A 23101-nucleotide genomic window follows, 5' to 3' on the forward strand; every position below is an offset into this window, starting at 1 on the left:
TTAATTAGATCTGGGGACACTTTTCCCTGTCCAAGTTCAATTAGCCGGTTCAGAGCCAAATGAGGACCTCGTTATTTCTGGATTTTGTCTGTAGGTCTATTTGGTTTTGTTTTGTTTGTATGGTAGAGTGTACAGTTGTATTTGTAGATGCTGTGATGAACTGTCTTGACAACAGTTGTTGTGTTGCTGAGCCCATGCCATTTTTTCCACCACATAACTCTTTTGAATGTTACCTAAAGGCACGAAGATCACAAAGAGTCAGTGTTAGAGTTCAAATTGTCCCCTGTGTACAGAGATATCTTCATATGATCTCAACGTTCCAAGGATTTTGTGTACTGTGTATGATGAAATCGTCGGCTTTAACGTGGGTTTATGTTTAGAAATTTAATTCTTCGATTGTCAAACCACTTGCACATGAATTTTCAACAATTTGATGAACTCCTCCTGATTTTTACTTTGAAAAGACTTATCCTTTTTGGACATTCTTTTTATCTGTTCACAAGCAACTGTGTGACTGATCTGCTGTCAGTTAACCTAATTAATGATCAGGGCTTTTTTCCATTAGTATTTCACCACTTTCCCCATCTTTTGTGGCCCAGAGCTCAACTTTTAGGAAACGGGTTGCTGACTAATCTTCAAGAGCAAATATGAAAGACAACAAAAGAAATTAATTAGTCTTTGTCTGTTGTCCCTGTACTATTTTGAGTTATATATAAGGTTTAGGTGAGCAAATCTTTGCTTTCTGTTTTTATCTACATTCTACAGTCTTTGTGGATGCTGTTTGCTTCCGAACGTTTCCTAAAATCTAAAGAAGAGCAAGAACAGACATAGATATGTGGTAAATCTTTCATGAGGGAAACAATTTTGTTTTCCCCGGGAAACTGAGGTGGTCGGCTCACTCCATTAGATTTAAGGACCAAATGGTTGTCGCCACATAGAGGAGGAGTGAAAACTGAACAAAGCAATTTGTTGGAGGAGCAGAAAAAAAAGTGGGACCATCTACATTTCTATTTATTTCAATGACTGGTGTACAAAGAAACCCAAGAAAGGCCAAACTACCAACTTCATAAATGTGTCCACAAAGAGCGCAACACACAGGATAACACTGCGATAATCCTTTTTTAATCAAGTAAATCACTACTGTCAATGAGAAAATATACAGAAACACCCAGAATCTAACAAGATAGAGCGGACTGGACATTGACATGTCAAGTGCTAACTGACTGCCTGTCAATACACTCACTGAGCAGAAAAGTCTCTTACCGTCAGGGGACTGTGAGATACAAGGGAGAGAGAAGAAAAGGAGGTGAAAGTCAATCAAATTAGTTCCTTCCAGCTCACTAACCTCAAGAACTTGAGGTAAGCAAGCACAACCTCTTCTGAGAGAACTGATTGTCTATGGGGTGCAATCTGAGTGGCACCCTGCTGAGAACGGCGAACACAGATAAACCAACAAGCCACAGTTGTACTTCTTCAAATTTCGAATAGAATTTTAGAAATATGCTGATATATATCGGGATATAAAATGAGTACCATTTCTCATTGTTATGACCAAATGGTGGTTTTGTTGGTAATGCTAGATAAAAGTGCGCTGATTTGCATGTGACAAAGCCACACCAACGTGCTATTTGTTTGTCTCCTTTGGTGAATGGAACCCTCCGGAGAGGAGCAGACACTGAAAATGCTGTTAAGATCAGAGTGATAATGACTTACTGAATATTGTCTGCATCATGGGGACTGCAACTGGTTTGATCCCTGTCCTCTTTCATTTCTGTCTCATTAGATAAACCTGTGGAAGTCAGACAGCCTTTTACCATCGATGTGTTTTAAGACATTAGACATTCAACACAGTCATGTCACAACACATCCGAAATTAAATCATCACAAAGTGAAAGAACATTTCACTGAAAACTCTCTTCCTTTAGATTAATCTTGTGTCAGGGGTTGTCTCGCAAGATTTTAAGGAGGGGGAAGTAAAAAAATGAAAGAAAATCAATAAACAAAATCTAAAAAGATGATAAAACACATACAAGGCGACAGAAGGTTGGGAGGATAATGTGTGGGTGTGTGTGTGTAGAAGAACTAGTGGGGGGTATATTCAACTCATTCCTGTGTCATGTCATATAAATCTATTTGAATATGAGCAGGGACTTTTGGCGTCTGATCGCTCTTGAGCTGAATGTGACTGACAGCGGAGGGTGCAGGAACACCACGATCACACCTTGGTTTACTGACATGAATTGTTTTCCTTAAAAAAAACAGAAAAATAACAGTCCTTCACAAACTTTTCTGTGTCACAGGGAACGTTCAAACAGAGAGATCAACCGGATGAGCTGATTTGCAGTGACTTGGAGGATTATATTTTCATGTCATGATGACATGATAAAGTGGCCTTTGGGTTTGCTGTCACTGCTTGAGGAAACAAATTACATTTTGTATGTGCAATGTGAAGAGGAAAAATCCTAAATTTGCCCATTTAATGGGCTATCAGTGCTGTCTTATTAAATAAAGATACAGGGAATCACCTCCTAAATGATCAAGTTAGGCTGTTCACCATGATAAGATTTGTTCACTTGTCACACCAGACAAAATGAACCAATTTGATGTCCCACGAGGCTTTTACACTCACACGATTTCTCAATTTGTTTTAGTATCTCGCTACATTATTTTTCAGACATAAGAATATTTCATTTTTGGCAAGTCATGTTCAAAGCACTTGAAATTTCTGACTTCATTTGTAATTTTAGCGTTGAGAGTTTGTTTTCGTCCTTTTTCTCTAGCTTGATGCTGGCTTAGGTCTGACAGTGGCCTTCTTTCGGCTTCATTGGTGGCCTTCATAAAGATCACATGAGACAGTTTTCCAGCATGAGCTTGAAATATGAAACGTATAACGGCTACAAAGTTTGTTTCATTATAGCGTTCCCATAAACCAGAAAACACACACCACCCAGTCACCTCTCTGTACACAGTCCCCCAGGGCACAGCTCTGGTCTGTTTGAAGATCAAAAGAGTCGAGGTAAAACAGCATGTTTACAGGTGTGGGGAAATTGAAAATTTCCTTGGCCTAGTGTGGTTTGAATGGTGGAGGAAGTCTAACTTCATGTGTGTGTGTGTGTCTATTCAAGGCAGGGGCCACAACTTCAGAATTTCTCTTTTTCTGCAATCTCACATCTACTTGTCACACGTTCCGCTTACAGTTTACACAAACATGTGCACAAACTGTGGATATTTGTAAGGACAAACAGGGATATTATCCGGTGTGTTTCTGATGTGTTCGGTGCTCTGCTTGCAGATAATTGGCCTTCGATGGAACACGTGCTCCTGTCATGAAGAACCTTGGCTGGAGGAGAAAGGAGGTTACCTGGAAATGTCTTACATGAACAAGACATTACCTTTTGGAGTGAATAAACAGATTGAGAACCTCACTGCAAAAGCAACAGCAGGAGGGGAGGGTACTGTGTTTTTGAGGGATTAGTGGCATTCTGACACTTTTTGGGAGGGTGAACCACAACAATAAGCACACCTCAGTCAAGCTCGAGTATGTCATTTACTCTGCACCTCTCCACTTTGTGTTTCTCTGTGTGCATGAGAGGACCAGTCATGCCAAGCTTTCTGCATGAAAGGGGGAGCGTTTAGCTTTTGAGGCTATTTGTGCTTCTGACTCTGTAGTGTTTGTGTCCGATGGGAGGTGCCTGCGCCAGCTTCCTTAAAGGAGTAGGGGGTTTTGTTTGTTTCTCAGCCGTGCCAGGAGAAGTGACAGCCATTCCGGCTCTTTCACTGGAACACATTCATCTGTGTGAGAAAGGCGGCCGCTGAACTCAGATGAAAGGCCACGGGGGCTGCGTAGCACAGGAAGGCAGACTGTACATCGACTTCAGTACAAACGCAACATAAGCAGCCACAGACAGGCAGACAGACAGGCAGATGGAGGGAGAGAGAAAGATAATCAGAGAAAGAGAGAAAGAGAGAGAGAAAGAAAGAAAGAAAGAAAGAAAGAAAGAAAGAAAGAAAGAAAGAAAGAAAGAAAGAAAGAAAGAAAGAAAGAAAGAAAGAAAGAAAGAAAGAAAGAAAGAAAGAAAGAAAGAAAGAAAGAAAGAAAGAGAGAGAGAGAGAGAGAAAGAAAGAAAGAAAGAAAGAAAGAAAGAAAGAAAGAAAGAAAGAAAGAAAGAAAGAAAGAAAGAAAGAAAGAAAGAAAGAAAGAAAGAAAGAAAGAAAGAAAGAAAGAAAGAAATTAAACTTTTCTATGTACTCATCCGCACCTCTGACCATGAACTGTCAACTTAAACCTCCACGAAGGCTTCCTCATAAACCGCTTCCTTTACACTTTCAACTTCATTGTAAACAGTGATACATTCGTCACATTTGAACACGTCTGTTCCTGTCAGCCAATCATGAAGTCATATCACCCAACAATAATATCGTCTTTACATCTGTATTAATTAATAAATGTGTTTTGCATTTTGGTTTTAACATTTATTGTTTTTTGTTTAGGTCTCGGCAGAATATTCTAATGACACGTGAGGCGACATTTAGGACACAGATTGCCTTTCGAGCCTGAGCGGCCACCGTTCGTAGTGGCGCGCGCTGAGCAGGCGCGGGCCAACAAGACACTTTCATTTCATCAGAGCAGGTCGAATTCAATTAAAGGATGTGGCGTTTGTTTAAAAAGTTTTCTTTGAAAACACGCACACCGACAAGCTCTTAATAGTGTCCCAGTTATTTCTGCTGGGGTGGGGGCGTGTGGGGGAAGTTCCACATTGTGGAAATAAACGAAGACGAATTTAACGAACAAGGCGTATATGTTTTATTTGATCCATAACCGAATTGTAAGTTACATACTGTTATGTATGGTATAGCAGGCATCAGGAAAAAGGGAAAAGGAAGGGCTGGAAACTGAATGGGACACTGTTCAAAAACTTTTACGTCAGCTTCATGAGGTTAAATGTGAGCAAAGCGAGTTCAAGAGAAATAATGTAAAACTTTGTGTGCAGCCCGTTTATATTATTATAACTCCATGCATTTTTTCCTCTTTGAGAATGTGTTGATCATTTGCAAAGAAGTGCTTTGGCCTTGACAAATCCGTGCGTTTTCCTTTGAAAATTAGTTGAAATGTCCCACAATGATCACCGCGTAATTTTGTGACGAGGATCTCAAATAGTTTTATTCTTTTTATTTTTTGCAATTATCCACGCTCCTCGTAATTACGCATATCAAAATGAGCACATAAAACTCTCATTTGATTGACAAAGTTAGTCAGTTGTGTAAAAGCCTGACAAGCCACTGAGAGCCTGTCTGTGTGGCGAATCGACGTGACCTTCATTATGCGCATTTCCACATTCCATATCTCGAAACAAAACAGGCTTGTATTGAGCTGGACGTGGCAGTCCGGACAAGAAAAGACAAAACAGGTGGATCTCAGTCTGTGGGCTCCATTGAACGATCGTGACATCATGGCGTGGCCTTAGAATAAACCGCCCTTCACGTACATGATGCTGCATCATACAAAAAAATACAAATATGTAACAAACGAAATGATTGGACTCTACGTCATTAAAGACGTTTTTGAAAACGAATTAACGAGCAAAAGCTGAGCGATGAGCTCTGATGCGGAGGCAGCTTTTATCTGATGATGCTTTAGTTTCGTTGTTCAAACCCTTCCAACATAAAAAAATGTGGAGTATATATGCAAAACATCAAGATTTTGCAGAAAAATCAGTCACAACTCTATCGTTTTTGTGACTGGAAAAAAATAAGCAGAGTTAATGTTCCCCATATTCTTTGTGTGTGACAATCAGACATGACAAATGACTGACAATTCTGATGTGCCGCATGTGTTGCAAACCAACAAGTCGCAAACACACACACACACACACACGCAGCCTCTGCAGAGCATCACTTGGCCGCACGGACTTGATTTAATTCCCCCGAGGCCCATGGTCCTATTCGTTTGTGCTTCACCCTCTCAGCCACTCAAACTTCAACCTAACCCCAATTAACACCGAGCCCGTTTTTAGCTCCCGTCTTGAACCGCTGAAGCTTAATTTAAACAACGATGTCCCCAATTTTCGACTCCCTTCCCAAGTGGTGCTGATGAGAGATGTGTCCCTAAATGCGACCCGTGACAGCCCAACCCCTTCTGCATCCTCTCTTTCACAAACATCCAGCAAGCGGAGGACTCACCCTCACGGGCATACAAGGCTCACAGTGGCATATTCAGTGCGGGTACATTTCTCAAATTCGTATGTCATTTTTAATATGCTGCTCCTGATGTTTTCATCAAATAGAAACAGAAAACGGCCCAGACAGAAACAGAAAACACTCAGACATTGGATTTAGTTTCACTGTAGGTGTTTTTTTTTTCTTCTTTCTTGTTGGTTTTACCGTCAAGAGTTACGTAAACAGGCTTTCAAACAATTATTTTCGCAAGTAATAGCCGTAATGCCACTTCAAACCACTCATTAGAGGCAAGACTTTACCGCATGACCTCAAAGAACAAAACTTTGAACCGAATCCAAATAGAACTAGGCCCCATCATTTACACACCACAGGCCCAGTGAGGCAAGTTGGCTGTTTGTTTATACTGTACAGCATCCTTACAGTACATGCAACAATGTACAAAGAGCAGCGAGAAGGAGGAAGAAAAACCGCTTCCTTCTCTGCGGATCAATATCAGCACAGCAGGAGCCGAACAGGAACCGACATCGATGCACTGTGTGGAGCTGACCTTTCCCACTCTCCACAGGTCAGACCTTCCTCAGCCGAGGAGGTCACCGGGCCAGCCGCTAAAGGGGGGGCGTGGGAGGGGATTTCAAGCACTTAATAATCTGCATATAAAACGATAATTTGTTCTTCCACACCTGGGACAGACCGAATTATATCAATTTACACTTACTTAACTAGTTTTCAAAAAGAAAAGTGGCTTGCAATCTTTGAACTGGCATTTAATCTAAATATGTGTGTGTGTGTGTGTGTGTGTGTGATGGCAGAGCGGCAGGATGAAGTAGAAAGGAAAACATTTGTAGTGGGTTCAAATAGATTTTAGTCCATGTATTTGCCTGGTTGTAAACCAAACAGCTTCTCCGGGAGATCCTACCAACCTTTCTTTTTTCTTCTCTTTTTTATTTACAATGTCACTCTGAGCAAAGTAATGTGAGCGGCTTGTATAACAAGAGACAACGTTGCCTGCAGTCAAGCAGCTCCACGAGAACAGGAGCCACTTGCTGCTGCAGCGGAGAACCGGCCTGCCACGGATAACAAGTCCCTCTACGTGCCATGCTCAACATCCATGAAGCAAGACTCATGTAGCTCTAATGACAGCCACTTATTCACACTGAAGCATGCGCAATGAGCAGAGCAAACAAATCAGCGCCGAACCGGCAAAAATAATTATATTTTTCTCTCCTCGTTTTAACGCACTTATAGTCTTTATTTTGGCCCTCTCAGACGAGCCTTTAAAGAGCCTCTGTTCCGTTAAAGACAATTATCTCGAGTCACAGCAGCACTGCGCATTGTCAAATCCAAACGCGCCTGGAGCGGTTTTTTAAAACCAGCTGAATTAATAATAGGACCGTGGGACCATATGGTCTTCTCCCATAACAGGAGCATAAAGATGCTCTCCTAGGCAACAGGACGAAGCCCAGTCAAGTTCAGGTTCATGGCCGTTTCTGCACTCACTCCAGAGCAGTGAAGTGCCCGGCGCGGTGATTCCGTTTTGCGAAAATTGTGGGTTTTTTTCACACGAAACCACTAAATAACTGAGTAAAAAAAAATCCAGACAGGATTCGAAGAGAGAGGCTTTGCTGCATTTACTGGATAGAGCTGTCCAGCATACACGTGCGCTGAGTGTGCACAAATCAAACTGCTTGGTTTATTCTACTGAAATGCGAAATATTCAACCAGTTCAGAGGATGTTTGCCAGTTTAATTGTGGATAATTGTTTATGTATTCAGTTTGTCTTTGAGACTATTCAGACAGTGCACACACTGTTTTTTTTTATTATTATTTCAGCACCACAGCAACCACATTGTTCAGGGCCTGCCAGCATGCTTTGCAAAGCTTGAAGTAAAACACTAGAATGTTCTCAAGCCAAAGGACAAGAACTGACAGCATGAGGAATATGAGACAAGAGCAGTTACTCTAAAACTCCTTAAAAACATCTCTAAATTAATTCCCCAAAACAAACTAAATGCCAAAAAAACCAGATGTACCTCACTAAACTGCACCAGCAGAAAGGATGACAAAGCAAAGAATAATTAGCACTTGCAACACCTTTTATTATATATGTATGCAGTAAAATTCTTATCACAATAAGGAAGAAAACACCTCTTAAAACTTTGAACAAAAGCACATAACGAAACAACTGCCCATGTTTAGCTCGTCATTGTACATATTTATAGTAAAGAAACATTCTTTATAAATACTGTTTCATCTGTAGCAAGTAAATACCATAATTTAATTACAAATGGATAAATATGGCAGCTGATATTTACAAAAGGGTGTAGTTACAGAAGAAGGAAAATAATAGAATCGAACGGCACAACGTTTATTGTCCTCACAATCTTCCAGATAGTATTTCACAATTCAAACTTGCAAAGCACAAAACATCACAAGTTAAGCCCAGCAAACTAAAATATACATTCACAAGCATAATATTGTGGTCTGTTGGAGTTAAAGGTTAACTTTGGCACTCTTTCCAGTTTATAGATGTTTAGTATAGTACAATCAATTTGCCTCAGGATCACAATAGTCAACATTATAGTACAATTTCTGTGGTAATATGTGCACTAAAAGTCCAGTTAGAGAAATAGCTACCATTGAAGGAACATCTATACACCAAAGACTGACAAACTATCACAACCAATGGGAAAGTGGGCTGTAAGTAATTATTTACAATATGAAATACACCTCAATTATAATACATATTTTCCTCTGTTGGTAATCGTCATCTTCTCTGGTGAATCAGAAATAATGGAAGAAAAAAAATAAATGTTTGTGTGCCTCTTGTGTGCACGTGTCCCAATCTCCTGCAGAATGAGTGTGTGTTGCTTCGTTTCAGCTTAGTCCTACACATACCATTCACTGAAATTGGAGGACAGGCCACTGTGGCTGGTGGGGTTGTGCACAGCTGAGGCTGGAGACATGGTGGTGTTGCTCTGAGTCTCGGTGGTGGGAGACACCAGGCCTGGAGGTGTGGAGGATTCATAACCGGAGCTGGCAGCTGGCGAGGAGTCTGATGCTGGTGGAGTGGATTCGTGAACCTGGAAATATTGATAATGAAATTAGGAAAAAAAAGAAAGAAAGTATTTGGAAACTGTTAGACAGCTGGTAAAATTAAACTGAATCTATGGTGGGGAATTAAACACAATCAGTGCCATAACACCATTCTAAACAGTACAAGAGCACACTTCCTGAGATAAGGCTTTTACCTTCATATGCTTTCGTAGAGAGCTGGGATGCGTGTAAGACTTGTCACACATTTTGCAGAGATATGGCTTGTCTGACGTGTGAACGTGCATGTGTTTCTTTCGGTCGCTGCTGTTTGCAAATCTTCTGTCGCAGCCCTCAAACTCGCACTGGAACGGTTTCTCTCCTGAAGGGGAAAAAAATAGGAAGAAAACGGAAACATAGTCAGATATTTTTTAATGAGAACGCCCCGGGCTGAGTGTGTAATAACAAAAGCTTGCTCAGATAACACAGTGCGTAACGTCTAAATGCTAAAGTTGCGTGCAGATCAGCATGGATGCTCTCCCTTAAATAAAACATCCCAAAACAACTCTTAACATCAGCTAAGCAGTGATATTCAAAGTTTAAAGCTTCTTTTAAAAAGAGAGGGTGTCGGGGTGGGAGTCGGTACGTCTTATTTAGCCTAAATAATGCGCATAGTGATTTGGAGGGGGTGGGAAGGCGACAAGGCCGTCCTCAGTAGGGCCTATACAGAAGGCATGCCATTTGCTGGGAGACAATAAAAATCTAATTAGCACACGATCAATTTCATGGCATGGCACCACAATGCATTTCCCAAGAAAATAAGTCCAAATGTGAAAGGCCGATAATGGCCCTGTCTGGCACCTTAGCTCGTATCAAAAGGGACCATTGGGGGAAAACAAAAGGCATTCCCCGTAGCACTGCTGGTGCTGAGCTCGGCGCAAATCCGAACAGAACTCCCAAACGAACGAGACGTGCAAAGGCAATTCACAACGAAATGCAGATACCTGACGAGGCCCGGTTCGGAGAAAACCCAAGAGGAAAGCAGAGTAATAGAAGACACGAGGGCTAATAAAGCGTCGTGTAGTGAACACGCTGATACGGTTTACTACGAGGCTGGCTGCTCCACTACGCACGCATCGCGCTTCCACTGCCCCCTTTGACCCATTTCCAAAGTTTACCCACAACAATAAAATGTCGACATGCCCGGTTAAATTATTTTGAGCGCGTTCGGAATTTTTTTTCACGGTGGAAAAGGAAAAAAAGAAAAGAAAAAAGGCATCCAAATGAACGGAGTAAATTTGTTCGCTTCTTTCTGAACGCATTTTCTCTCTCCTGGGTGTGATCCTACATCTACGTCGTTTATTCGAATACGTTCTACTTTTAACGGCCATAAATACCTACTGTACATCAGATTCTGAAGTGAGTTGTGTCCTGGTAGGATACACACTCACAGCATCGACATAAACGCACACGCACGCCAAGTAAACACAAGCACGCATCTAACACAAGCATCTAACTATTTAAATAGATTTTTGGAAAATTGTATTCGTTCAAAGTTACCTGTATGCGTCCTCTTGTGTATCTTCAAGTTTTCCGACCGTGCGAAGACCTTCCCACAGCCGGGGAAGGGGCATGGAAAAGGCTTCTCTCCAGTGTGCACCCGAATGTGGTTCACCAGTTTGTATTTTGCCTTGAACGGCTTGCTCTCCCGGGAGCAATCCTCCCAGAAGCAGACGTGGTTCGTCTGCTCCGGTCCGCCGACATGCTCCACGGAGACGTGCGTAACTAGCTCGTGCATGGTGCTAAAAGTTTTGTTGCAACACTTTTTGGGGTTGCTGAGCTGCTCGGGGTCGATCCACTTACAGATGAGTTCCTGCTTGATGCACTGTTGCCTCATGTAGCGGAAAAAGGCACCGGGATGGTGATGGGCTGCCATGTTCATCCCCATGTTCATATTCATGGAGCCGTACTGGTTGTGGAGCTGCGCGGCCGAGTACGGGTCGGTCCTCGGGCTGGAAACCTGGTGGTACTGCTCGGAGCGTCCGAAAACTTCGCCGGGTAGTCCGAGCCTCATTTGCCCGTTCAGGACATTCGGGGATCCGTGGGACCCATGCTGGTCGTGGATCCCGGGGAACAGAATGTGGCCTTGAGTGTCTGTGTGGGAGTGATGAAGGGATCCCGCCGTGGGGCCAAAAATAGTATGTTGGCTGCTCGCCGGAGAGGATTCTCCGAAGCCGCGACTACGAAAGAGAAAGTCCCTGGTGGAGTTGAAGGGGGAGCTTGCATACGACGTGACATGGGCTGCGTGAGCCCCTAAAGCCGCCGCGGGGTAGCCGGGCGCCTGGGTGGTGAAGGCAGAGCTCTGTCCCGGAGAGAGATCGTGGTTGAGCTTAAACGCACCCATGTGTGCGGAGTCTACAAAGCTATTCTGTGCCAAACTCAAGTCTCTCTCCTGCATCTCGCTTGCTGAGTGATGCCTGGCAAACGAACCCACTCCCAGTCCGGGAAACTGGTGACCAGCATCCAGTAACATAATTTCAGAAGCGACTTTTTTTTTTTTTTTGGTTTGTTTGTTTGTTTAAACCAGCTCAGGACTCAAAACTACAGCAAATCAGTTAAAAAGGAAGACAAAAATCAAACGTTGATACGCAACGATTCAACTTCCAGCTTTGGAAACATCATATCATGCGTGAATCAGACCACAGCTCCGCTCATGAGTGGAAAGAAAAAAAAAAGAAAAAGGAAAACCATCAGCTTATCGAACACTGGATTTACTTCTAGTTTACTTGTGGCCGAAAAATCCAAACGCAACGGAGTGAAGAGTTTCCTCGTGTCCTCTCCTCTTGACTACGACAGTGGAAAGCATTTAGAAATACACTCTAAGAATTAAATAATTATCTTTCTAGGTGCCCTCGGCGCACGCAGAACGAGAGTGGCTGGAGCATCTCAAAAAACCGCTGTTCCAATCGGGTGTGTATTTATTTCTCTGGCTTGCCAGTGTTTATCGCGGAGGGTCCCTGTTTCTCCGTGGACTGGCTCTACCTCCTCTACCGCCCCCTTTAACTGGAGCCCGTTCATTCATTCCTCGCAGTCTCATTGGCCACTCCGCCTCATCAATCCCAGGTGCCCCTCCAATGGCAGGTAGTGTTTTGGCGACTTAATAGTGCAACGCCATTTTCCACTAATAATTACCGCCTACTTTCAGGGGAAGATTTTTGGGCAGGCGAGAGGATCACGACAAGGAGAGAGGATACGAACGTTTTTTTGTTGTTTATATTCTGAAGGTGCTAAGTTGTGGTGTGCGGAGAAGACAAACAGGGCCGCGGATGAGGAATAGTTTAGAGTTAAAAAAGAACCGGTGGTTTATTTACGTAGTCCTGCCAACATATGACGCATCATCTCTGTGTGTTTATATATATTTTAAAGTAAAAAAAGAAAATAGTCACAGCTCCATCTCCAAGGACCCATGCCATTAAAAATGTAAGACTTGACTGCCACATATGCGTAATGTGTTCATGTGTGTGCTTATGTAATTTGTTCACGTGATAAGGTGTTTTTTAAATGATGCACACGTATGACACAGATTTTGGTCTTTACGTTCAGGCCCTTCGGTCCTGCTCAGCTGAAAAAGCATGTGTGGCTTCACGCGCAGCCCCGTGGTTTGTCACTGGCTTGTGGAACAACCACAGCTGGGCCTTCAGTGGCGCTCCAGTCCTCACACTGGAAACCACCAGCTCTTGTTGTTGGTTCTTTAATGCTTTACACACTGCTAGCTCCGTTTCCTCGGTGGTTTTCACATTCACCACACCAATAAAGTAACACGTTATAGTGATGAACTGCGAGAAAGAACCAAGTTAACCCTTTATTAGTCATCTGTTAAGTCGAGGCTGTCTTCTATGATAATATTTGAGAAGATGACTGTTTTTCAGTGGATATTGAACAGGGGGTAATCTCTAAAAGCACAGCCCTAACAATGACTCCACGGTGTTTTTCCACCATAAACTTGTCTTTTTTGGTGAGCTATTTCATTGCTTTTCTTTCTTTTCCTGTACAAATGTAAACAACACCGAGACGCTTTTGCTTCATTTACTGGCAACCTTTCACCAAGAGCATGCACTGAATATAAGTAGAAACGGTTCCTATACAAGGCATACATCCCAGCTGCTCGCTAAAGGAAGTGTACTTACATTTTTACCGAATCCGCACCACCTCTGCCGTTCCAAGATGTGTACGTTCTCTCTCTCTCTGCGTGCGTCAAGCTCTCCTGTGCACTCGAGGCAACAAATAGTGGTTGCAAGACGAGGGAAAGGTTTTTTGAAAACTTTTTTTTTGAAAATGTACGTCTCCTGGCTCAGGCTGGGACAGTCTGTGCGTTGTGTGCCATTCTTCTAAGTCTATTTCAAACCCGCACCACAGGAAACGCAGGAGTTGATCCAAGTTCAAAGTCACGTTTGCCGACCTCTATAAGAAGTTCTTTATTTCTTTGGAGGGGAGGGGGGGCACACACACACACACACACACAAAACCTTCCCCAGATAGGGAATAAAGCTAAAGAAAATTAAAAAGGAAAAAAAAAATCAATCGGTTAGAGGGCGCATGGCTGCTACTTTTCTCTTCTCCATGGAAAAGAAAAGGAGTCGAGCCTGCAGAAAATCCCCCAAAGAGCTGTATTTCAACAGGTTTTGAAGGCACTAATGCACACTGGATAGGGCCTGCAGATGTCACAAATAAATCACTTGAAATATTACTCAAAATCCGAAGTAAGAGCTCAGAACTGAAGTGACAGCTCCCACGCTATTTATGTGGAAAAGCCATCAATAAAACAGTCAACAGTCTTGATCACATAAGGGCGTCCATGGCTGCATATTAGACGCCAAAGGCGGATTTCTCCTCTCTGTTATGTGACAGTATCAATATGTTGACAAACTGGAAGGTTACTTGTGTGACTTCCTCGACCTTGTATGTCATGGATGTTTGACCTATGACCCGTTAAGACAACAAATGCTGCCCTATTGATTCTTTTTTTGGGTAAAATAACCCGGTCTACGACAAAAGCGTCTTTGTCTTAGTGACGGAGAGCGGTTTAAGACGCCCCCTCCCACTTGTGTCCGAGGCATCATCAGCTTTGGCTCACGTGGAAGCTGTAAGTTAATAAAAATGCATCCACTCATTAATTCCTTCGTGAGTCCAAAAACTCCACTCTACTTGTATTATTCCCTTGACGTTTACAAGAATAAAGAGAAAAAAAAGGGGGTAAAAAAAAAAAGATGGATGTGGGAAATTTAACACCAGCGTGCAGCATAAAAAATGCGTGGACCCAAATTTGCGCGTGCACGATATTCATAAATCGTCACGGTATAGCAGCGGGGATAGTCACAAATGTTAGTGGCATTATTTGTCATCTAAATGAACATTCGGGCTGTCTGATTTGTTGCTGTGTGGAAGGGCTCCGCACTTATTGTGGTGCTTAATTTTATGCGAATAAAACAGGGAGCTTTAGAAAAATCATAAACAATGCACCCGCTGCTCTTACGTGTTTTATGGGCTTCCAGAAGGTCTCTTTGGAGCTGGGCATGATTAATTAATCTATGTATTTAACCACATAACTAATGTAACGGCTCCCACACATGGCTGGATTTGTATTCATTTATTTCAGTGACTTTAAAAATTCGGATTTAAAAAATAAATACAAAAATGACACTGAGCGGAGGTCAAATTGACAGGCAGCTGTTGATTGGAGCATTAGCCAGAATTCAGAGGCAAGAGACTCAAAGAATCCTTAACTGATGAACATTTAGTTTTTAGTCTATGTTATACCGCATATGGAAATAGTAAAAGTCTAACTTTGGCCACAGTTGCTGAATATCAAGTTCATAAATCAGTTGAAAATGGGGAGCACGTGCAACAGGCCTGTAACTTCCCTCTTTGACATGATGAAAATCAATTACACAATTTATATGTTCACGGAGGGAGGGGGGGTTGCAACGCTGGTGGAACTTTTATAGGTTTGAGGCATTTCAGGCACAGCTTCCAAACACCTCGCACAAAGAGTTGACATGCAGGTGTGCAGTTTGTGAAGCGAGCCAGAGTTCAGCTGCAAAGGGGAGCTACTACACAACAATGCACAGCAATAAAAAACTGAGGTTATATCATTATGCTAAAAAAAGGGGGGGATCTATTATATGAAGTGACGTCAATACAGCTTAAGTGTCTAAAAACCTACAGGTTATAACAATGATCTTTAAAAAAAAAAGCTGCTAGACGAAGATTAGCTGCTGTACTGAGATCAAATATGAGAAACAAATAAAACGCAAATAAAAATATGAAGGAATAAAGCACTTTCCCAAGCCTCGTAAATCCCAAAATGAAAAGATGAACAGGGGCATTCTAAAAATAAAAAAAAGAAGAAGATGCATGACATTTTTGACGGTTTTCCTCTGACTTCAGGACTGTGTTGAGGAAAAAGTTCGATGAAAAAAAAATGTTAAAATTACGGTGGAGCAGTCTTATAATCTGCGAAGAAAATGAACATCGCATTGCATGTTGATTAATGACTGTCAGTGAGAGCAAGAAGCTAAAAGTATAAGAACCTATCAGCAGACCGAAGAGCTTTTTTTATTTTATGTACGTTTATTTAGCTTTTTGCCATTTGTTTGCTGTCAAATGTATTTCATTTTTCACCCAGAGATGCAGCACATCCCAAACTATCCGCCCCCGTGACCGTCTATTTACCTCCCAAATCCTGTGTTTTAGAAGCTTTGGAAGCGTAGGTTTTTTTTTAGTTTTTTTTTTTTTTAGGAAATAGTCTTCTTTACAAAAAAAAAACAAAAAAAACCCTGTGCTACCAGGGTTGGAGTCGCTGACACTATTTTACATCCATCCATTAGAAGCGGGCTTGTTTTTTTAGATGCAGAATTTACTTATTTATTTATTTTCTCATCCGTGGCAGAGTGACATCAATAGACACCAAAGCAGGGATGAACTAGAAAGCACTTGTCACGTAAACTGATATTTCGGTCATCCACATGCAGCAGCACCAGTAAACAGAAAGCCGAACAAACAGATCTGCTGGTAACTTTGAGAGTACAACTTTTTGGAGTCAACAGCGATAAAGAGAGTGAGGGGGCGGAACCCTGCTGAGCCCCTGCGCTGTACGACAGCCAATCGCTTCGTTCTCCTAACTGCCAGTCACAGAAATCCGTCCAATACCCGCAGTGCCATTTCTAAACTGTATTCCCCACTGTGTCCTCCAACTGTTGTATGTTCTGCCAATCGCTTGAGGACAGAGTGGGAAAAGGAGCAAGCAGAGTTAGAAGCCGGACAAAAGAACTTATAGACCCCTTATATACATATTTTCCTAGCGTTGTAGAGAGCTGGTGTGGGGAAAAAACAATTGCGGTGAGTGCGGATGGACTTGTCTGTGTAGTAATGGAACCCCCTTTAAGCAAGAGGAATCCGGCGATAAGATTAGCGGATTTGGCAGCGACTCAACCCCTTCCTCATCAGAATATGACAGGCTTCCCGGGGCTAGGGGGGCATCACCCTCTCTCCCACCATGCCCACCTCCACCCTGGGGAGCTGGGCAACGACCCCGGAGTGGCACTCACTCCATTTGGACCAGAGCACATGGCACAGACAAATGCTCTCAAACTTAGCCCATCTCAGCACATTCAGAGCCATCACGAAGCCCAGACCGCGGCATCTTTCACTTCTGCTCAGACCACAGTTGGTTTCCCCGTGGCTCACCCCCACTCAGGCTACTCAAGCAGCAGGGACTTCATCCTCAGGAGAGAACTCTCAGCCTCTGCTATGCATGCACTTGGCGACCAGCATAGTTCCGCCTCCTCCCCTCATCACCATGGCATGTTCATCTCCCCAACAGGTGCTTATGGGCACACGGAAAGTGGGGCCCATTCACTATTTACTGGACTTCACGACCAGGCGTCCCCAGGTGCCCACCACCATGCCCTCAATGGGCAGATGCGCCTGGGTATACCGGGGGACGTCTACGGCAGGCCAGAGCACTTCGGGCACAGGCCAGAGCACTATGGACCGTCTTCTCTCCACAGCTACAACTCCATGAACCTCAATGTGAACATCGCTTCTGCTCCTCACGGAGCCGCGGGGGCGTTTTTAAGATACATGCGGCAGCCCATAAAGCAAGAGCTCATCTGCAAATGGATCGACCAGGATCAGAGTCAAAAGAAGCCGTGCTCTAAAACTTACAGCACCATGCACGAGCTGGTCAACCACGTCACGGTGGAGCACGTCGGGGGACCGGAGCAGAGCAGCCACGTCTGTTTTTGGGAGGAATGCCCACGGGAAGGAAAAGCTTTCAAAGCGAAGTACAAACTGATAAATCACATCCGAGTTCATACGGGAGAGAAGCCCTTCCCGTGTCCTTTCCCTGGTTGTGGAAAAGTGTTCGCTCGATCGGAAAATCTAAAGATTCACAAGAGAACTCACACAGGTCAGTACCTTTCATTGTCTCAAACTTGCACGCCACAGTTTTAAAAAACATCGCCTGGTCGCCGAGCGTGACAACATAATCTAGGCGACCTTGTTTTGCTGCTCACCTACTAAACAGATGGGCTAAACTACCGTGCGTAATTGCGCACAGTAAGAGAAAAAATACTATTATTCGGCAACGCATTTGTACAAGTAAAGGTGTTTGATTTCCGTTGTCAAATATAAACTTTTTTATCTACTTACCCGGACGCCTGCGGTAGGCGTGTAAGGATTAGGGCATATGATTTGTAAAACGTGCTTACGTACATACTACTACACGCGTAAATGTAATTGTCCTCAGGCGTAGGACGTTTACGCAAAACAGTTTACATATGGATGAGGTTCTGTCGTGATTGTGATATGATTCAGGATATCTGAAAAAAAAACATGTATCAAGTTGAGACACCGATAATGTGCCATGTTAACTATCGGGAGAATTAACTGTACACTAAGACTTCTGCTATGTGTGTAAAAAAAAAAATCAGCCAAAACAACTGCATGGCGATGAAAATGTCGGTTAGAGCTGTTTAATGTTTAAAGTCAAAGACAGAGAATCCGAGCACATCAACTTTCCGCTGCCTTAAATTCTCACAACTGCCCTCTGGGAGCAGTTTTGTTGTTATTGGTCAGACCGAGGGTCCTATTTGGGCCAATAAAAAGTGCAATTTAGACTTTTTGCCACCGACAAGCCACTCCATCTTACTCAAGCATCTAAAATCCCCAGAGGAATAAACCATTTACTAAAAACATTAAAGATCAGAAAGTCCAACTTGAACTTTTCTGTTAGTAAGAAAGTGTATTTTTAAACAGGAATGCAGGGTACGTTTAAAAAGAAAACTACTCGTTTTCTATTTTGATTTTACAGTGTGTGTGAGTGTGTGTGTGAAGGGCTATGACCAGATTCCACTGCGGTGCACAAACGTCTCCTGGTGGTCTCCTGAGTGCCCCCTTTCCACACACACACGTAAACCAGAAGGCCTCAAGGCATGTTACACGTGTTCACACGGGAATATAGCCCACTTTAGGACAAGTGGGTGTGGAGCAGTGGTTCAAGTAGATGTGTTTAGTGAGTGTGTCCTGATAAAGAGGGGTGTCCCAGCAGAGTGCTGCCACTCCAACGAGGAATCGCACATTTTGTTGATCTATCTGAGGTGTCATGTTGACAAGTTGTGATCCAGAGGGCCCAACATTCAGTTTTCAGTTTTCACCCTGTGGTTTGTTGAAAAATAGAAATACATGTGGCTCTTGTGTGACCATTTTTTTTTTACAGGCCCACATGACACTGACTGTATCTGTTTCTCGTTCCAGGTGAGAAACCTTTCAAGTGCGAGTTTGACGGATGCGACAGAAAATTCGCCAACAGCAGCGACCGGAAGAAGCACTCTCACGTCCACACCAGTGACAAGCCTTACTACTGCAAAGTCCGCGGCTGTGACAAATCCTACACACACCCGAGCTCGTTGCGGAAACACATGAAAGTGCACTGCAAGTCCCCGCCGCCCCCTTCCACCAACGTCCCCTATATTTCCTCCACAAACCCTTTGGGGGACCCTCTCTCGCCCAATTCTGAACCGCACAGGAACCGCTCGGCGAACCTCTCCCCTCAGGTCACCAACCTCAACGAGTGGTACGTGTGCCAGGGGAGCGGAGGACCCAACCACCTCCACACCCCCTCCAGTGATGTGCCAACGTCGGATTCTGACGACGAGGACACTTTCAGAAACTCAGACCCCAGGACAATGCTCTGATGGCCCGTTTACGTCCACTTGACTGTCATACTTGTCATCCAATTAACCAATTTATGTGTAGAAGAAACCATGCTGGCCCGTGCGCTTGGGATGTCGTTGTTCAGATATTTTCGCAGTAGAAACCTAACACTAAAATCAGCAAAATCCCATTTCATCGTTGGTGCAATGTAAGCTTAATCGTGTGAAGAGGACGTTTTTCTGAGGTGACCCTGACCTTTACCTTAGATGTAAATCGCAGCCATCAAATAAGCAATTTTAAAGCGAAAGTAGACTCGACATTGAAGGTAAAGCATACAGCCTAAATGTGATTAATTTTTTTTTCTAATGATCCTTTATTTACAAGATTAATATCCAGGCTTTTAATTAACTGCATGACATGAGACTCAACTGGTGTGCTGAAGTCACATCTTTCACATGGCCTCCCATCATCCTCATGCAGTTAATAACTGGACTGCAATCAATCACTGTCACATTAAAGACGTTTCAGGAGGAAAAGGTACTGCTTTTAACCTGGCATGTGGCGACAAAAAGCCAACTGACAAAATGTGGGTGCTGGAAATGAGGCAATTTCTTTAATAAATAAATAAATAAATAAATAAAACCATGTTCCTGTAAGTTGTGCTACAAACAAACAAACAAAAAAAGTAAGGGAAAGAAATTGAGGAGGCAAACATCTAAGTGTCTTAAGGGATCTCGTTTTTTTTCAGATTTATACAATACATGTGTTTGGATGGAATTTTGTAATATTTAAGAACTATTTAAGACTATATTTTATGCAAAATATGCAAGCGTAATGCTTGTTAAAGAGTCCAGTAAGTCCCTTGAGACCCTAAATGTCTACACTGACAGGCTTAGACCCTGCAGAATTTGTATATATGTACCTGTATTGATGCTTGTGAATGTTGTGTAGTTTTAATTACAAAAAAAAGAAAAAAAATGTTGTTTTGTACAATGTAATTTATTTGCTGGTATCAGTGTCGTACTGGAATTACAGAAACACCAAAGAATAATAATAATAATATGAGTTTTTGGTGATGTGTAGAGCCCTGCTGATGTTCTTCTCGGATTCATGTTCAAACCCTCTCTTGGTTCGTTTTTATTTGTGCTCTGTAAAAGAAGAAAACATCCACTTGAATAGGCTGTGTAATGTGAAAAGTCCCCTTTCTCGCATGCCTTTTGTAGTGATCTGTCTTTCATATTGAGGTGCATGGTGCCATTGGACATTATAGATAAAAAAAAGAAAGAAAAAAAGAGGGAGATGACTGTGCAGTTCTTTGATGTTCAAGATTTAATTTAATTTACAATATAAAAGTCATGCTAAAATTGAATTTAAAAAATATATATATACACACATCAGGGCATATGGAGTAAATAATTAACAAATGTCAAATCATTATGATTTTAGTGAAATTGATTAATGACGTCATTTTATTGTTGATTAGGGCATTTACAAGGCATAAACTGGACTGTCAATTTAGCTGGTGGTTGCGGGATTTCCCCTTCTTGTACGATGTTTGTTAGGAAGCTGTACTCTTTTTTTCTGGTCTCAATAATTACAGCTTTAACATGAGCTGCAGGAGTCAACAAACCACCAAATCTCGCCTCAAACGGGAAAAAAGCTGACGCTGCTCTGTTCGCTCACTATCACAATGTTTCTACCAAACATCCACTGTTCCCAGAAGCAGGCCTCAAGAGCCGAGGAGCCTGGTTTATAAACTAATCACTGAGCTATTGGGAAAACTTATAGCCCCCTGATGGCTCTACCTCTGAAAGGCTGCGACGACACAAAGCAGCCGAGGCATGAATCATTCATGGGAAAAATAAAAGATAAAAGATATCTGACAATAAGCAAAGCCTTGTATAGAGTGTCTAAAACAAGTTCCCCCTCTTATTTCCTCCATTAAAACGCACGATCTCGCTTTCAAAGAGTTCCCTGTCCAGGCTATAGAATTAAAATTGACCAACGCCAGTTGTGCACCACTTCAAAGGCTGCGGATTCTGAGAGGAAGGCTGGCTGCTTTGACAGTCTTCATGGCGCATTAGGATTTCTATGGCAATTGGTTAGTGAGACGCTCACATTTGAATATGTCCGGTTGCACTAAGTGCCGCTAAATGAACTACAATCTCTAACGTGGATGGGATGCAACCTCTGCAGAAGTACGAGTTGGCGCAAACACGCCATTGACAGGTGGATGAAGCACAAGCTTCAGATCTGCCACTGATTACAAGTCAAAAGAAAAAGGAAAACGAGGAAAAAATATCCTAACTGACTCGTTGTGTTAAAAAAAAAAAGAAAGAAACGCTGAGCTTCTAAGTTGCCTCAATTAAGATACACCTTACTTAGATCGACCTGGAGGATTTGCGGATACAAATCCTCTCAGTTAATGAGCGCTGGAGCGAAAACCATCTTAGATATCAACACACTTTTAAAGCCCGAGAAAAGAATCACTTCATCAGCACAATGAAGCCGCAATAAAAGGCAAAGTCTGCAGGTTTGCCCATTTACAGCTGCCTTGTCAGGATTTCTGCAAACACTTCATCTGCTGCTTCATTCAAAGTGTTCGTGGTCCTCACCTCGCTTTGTGCGACTTTTATAGGGGGTAAGGGCCAAAAAGAGGAGCGTCCTCTTGTAGGTCCTGTTTGGAAACAAACGCTCAATGAATGCTACAAGATAAACACGATGAAAAATAACCAGAGACAGTTCGTGCGGCATTAAAAGGAGGGAGACTTAATAAAAGGGAGTGAAGCAGTCACCCTTCAGCGAGAAACGCTTTGAAGTAGAACTTATTATCTGAGAAATACTTTTTGGTTGTCCTAACGACGCCGTTGAATGGGAAAGGCGCTCCTTTGTCAGCGATTTGTTCTCCTTTAGTGGGATGTCCGTGGAAATCACTTACATGGGCCACCTTAACATACTGCCTGCAAATCAGTAACTGGCAGAGTCAGACATGCAGACGCCACTTTGGAGAGGACAAAGCGCAAAAAAAAGTGCAGTGAGAACGTCACTGATTCTCAAATGCGCCTTTTTTTTTTTAAAGGCTGGAACGATAATTTCTCAGACTAGCGTGGAACCAAAACAAATGCCGTCTTGTCAGACTTTACAAGTATTATCCATCTTCTGAATGCCGCTGGCACAATGCGCACCAAAATTGCTTGTGAGGTGATCATTCTGGTCACAAAAGTTAAAGAGTCTCTGTTGGGAGAGAAAAAAAAGAAAGAAAGAAAAGGGAGAAAAAAGAAAAAACGGTGGTTATTTGATCCAAGCACCTGCGCCAGGGACGGCAGTATGCCTGGCTCACCTTCATGGCTCACCTTCTTGGTTTATTAAGACTGAAAGTAGAGTAAAATCTATAAAGACTATATATATAAATATATATATATAAATAAAGGTAATTTTAATAATTAAACAACAGCTTAAATTTTCCTGGGAAAGAAAGAGCAGGTGTGGAGACAAGCAGCACCTCTTTACACCAGCCGCTGCCCCTCATACCGCAGAACAGCAGCACCTTGTGACAGCTTTGGCCCCTTTTTCACTCAGCTTCCCAATAAAAATCACACTTCTCCTGATCCTATGATGAACGGATACCGAGGATTGAGTGGTAAACGGAAGTCAAGACCTCTGCAAATAAGTAAATAAA

General features: G+C 42.7%; 2 protein-coding genes across 2 annotated transcripts; one reads left to right on the top strand and one right to left on the bottom strand.

The window, feature by feature from the left end:
• Nucleotides 1–8656: 8656 nt before the first annotated feature.
• zic2a (zic family member 2 (odd-paired homolog, Drosophila), a) lies at nt 8657–13095 on the bottom strand. The gene is made up of 3 exons (XM_072396607.1): nt 10768–13095; nt 9426–9589; nt 8657–9257 (listed from the first exon to the last, which is right to left on the bottom strand). The coding sequence occupies exons 1-3, from the start codon at nt 11738–11740 to the stop codon at nt 9063–9065; spliced, it is 1332 nt and encodes a 443-aa protein (XP_072252708.1). The 5' UTR covers nt 11741–13095; the 3' UTR covers nt 8657–9062.
• A 3366-nt stretch (nt 13096–16461) lies between these two features.
• zic5 (zic family member 5 (odd-paired homolog, Drosophila)) lies at nt 16462–21771 on the top strand. The gene is made up of 2 exons (XM_072396608.1): nt 16462–17677; nt 19024–21771. The coding sequence occupies exons 1-2, from the start codon at nt 16468–16470 to the stop codon at nt 19461–19463; spliced, it is 1650 nt and encodes a 549-aa protein (XP_072252709.1). The 5' UTR covers nt 16462–16467; the 3' UTR covers nt 19464–21771.
• Nucleotides 21772–23101: the final 1330 nt, after the last annotated feature.

This window comes from Leuresthes tenuis, unplaced genomic scaffold, assembly GCF_036924035.1.
Source record: "Leuresthes tenuis unplaced genomic scaffold, fLeuTen1.0.hap1 SCAF_12, whole genome shotgun sequence".
NCBI lineage: Eukaryota > Metazoa > Chordata > Actinopteri > Atheriniformes > Atherinopsidae > Leuresthes > Leuresthes tenuis.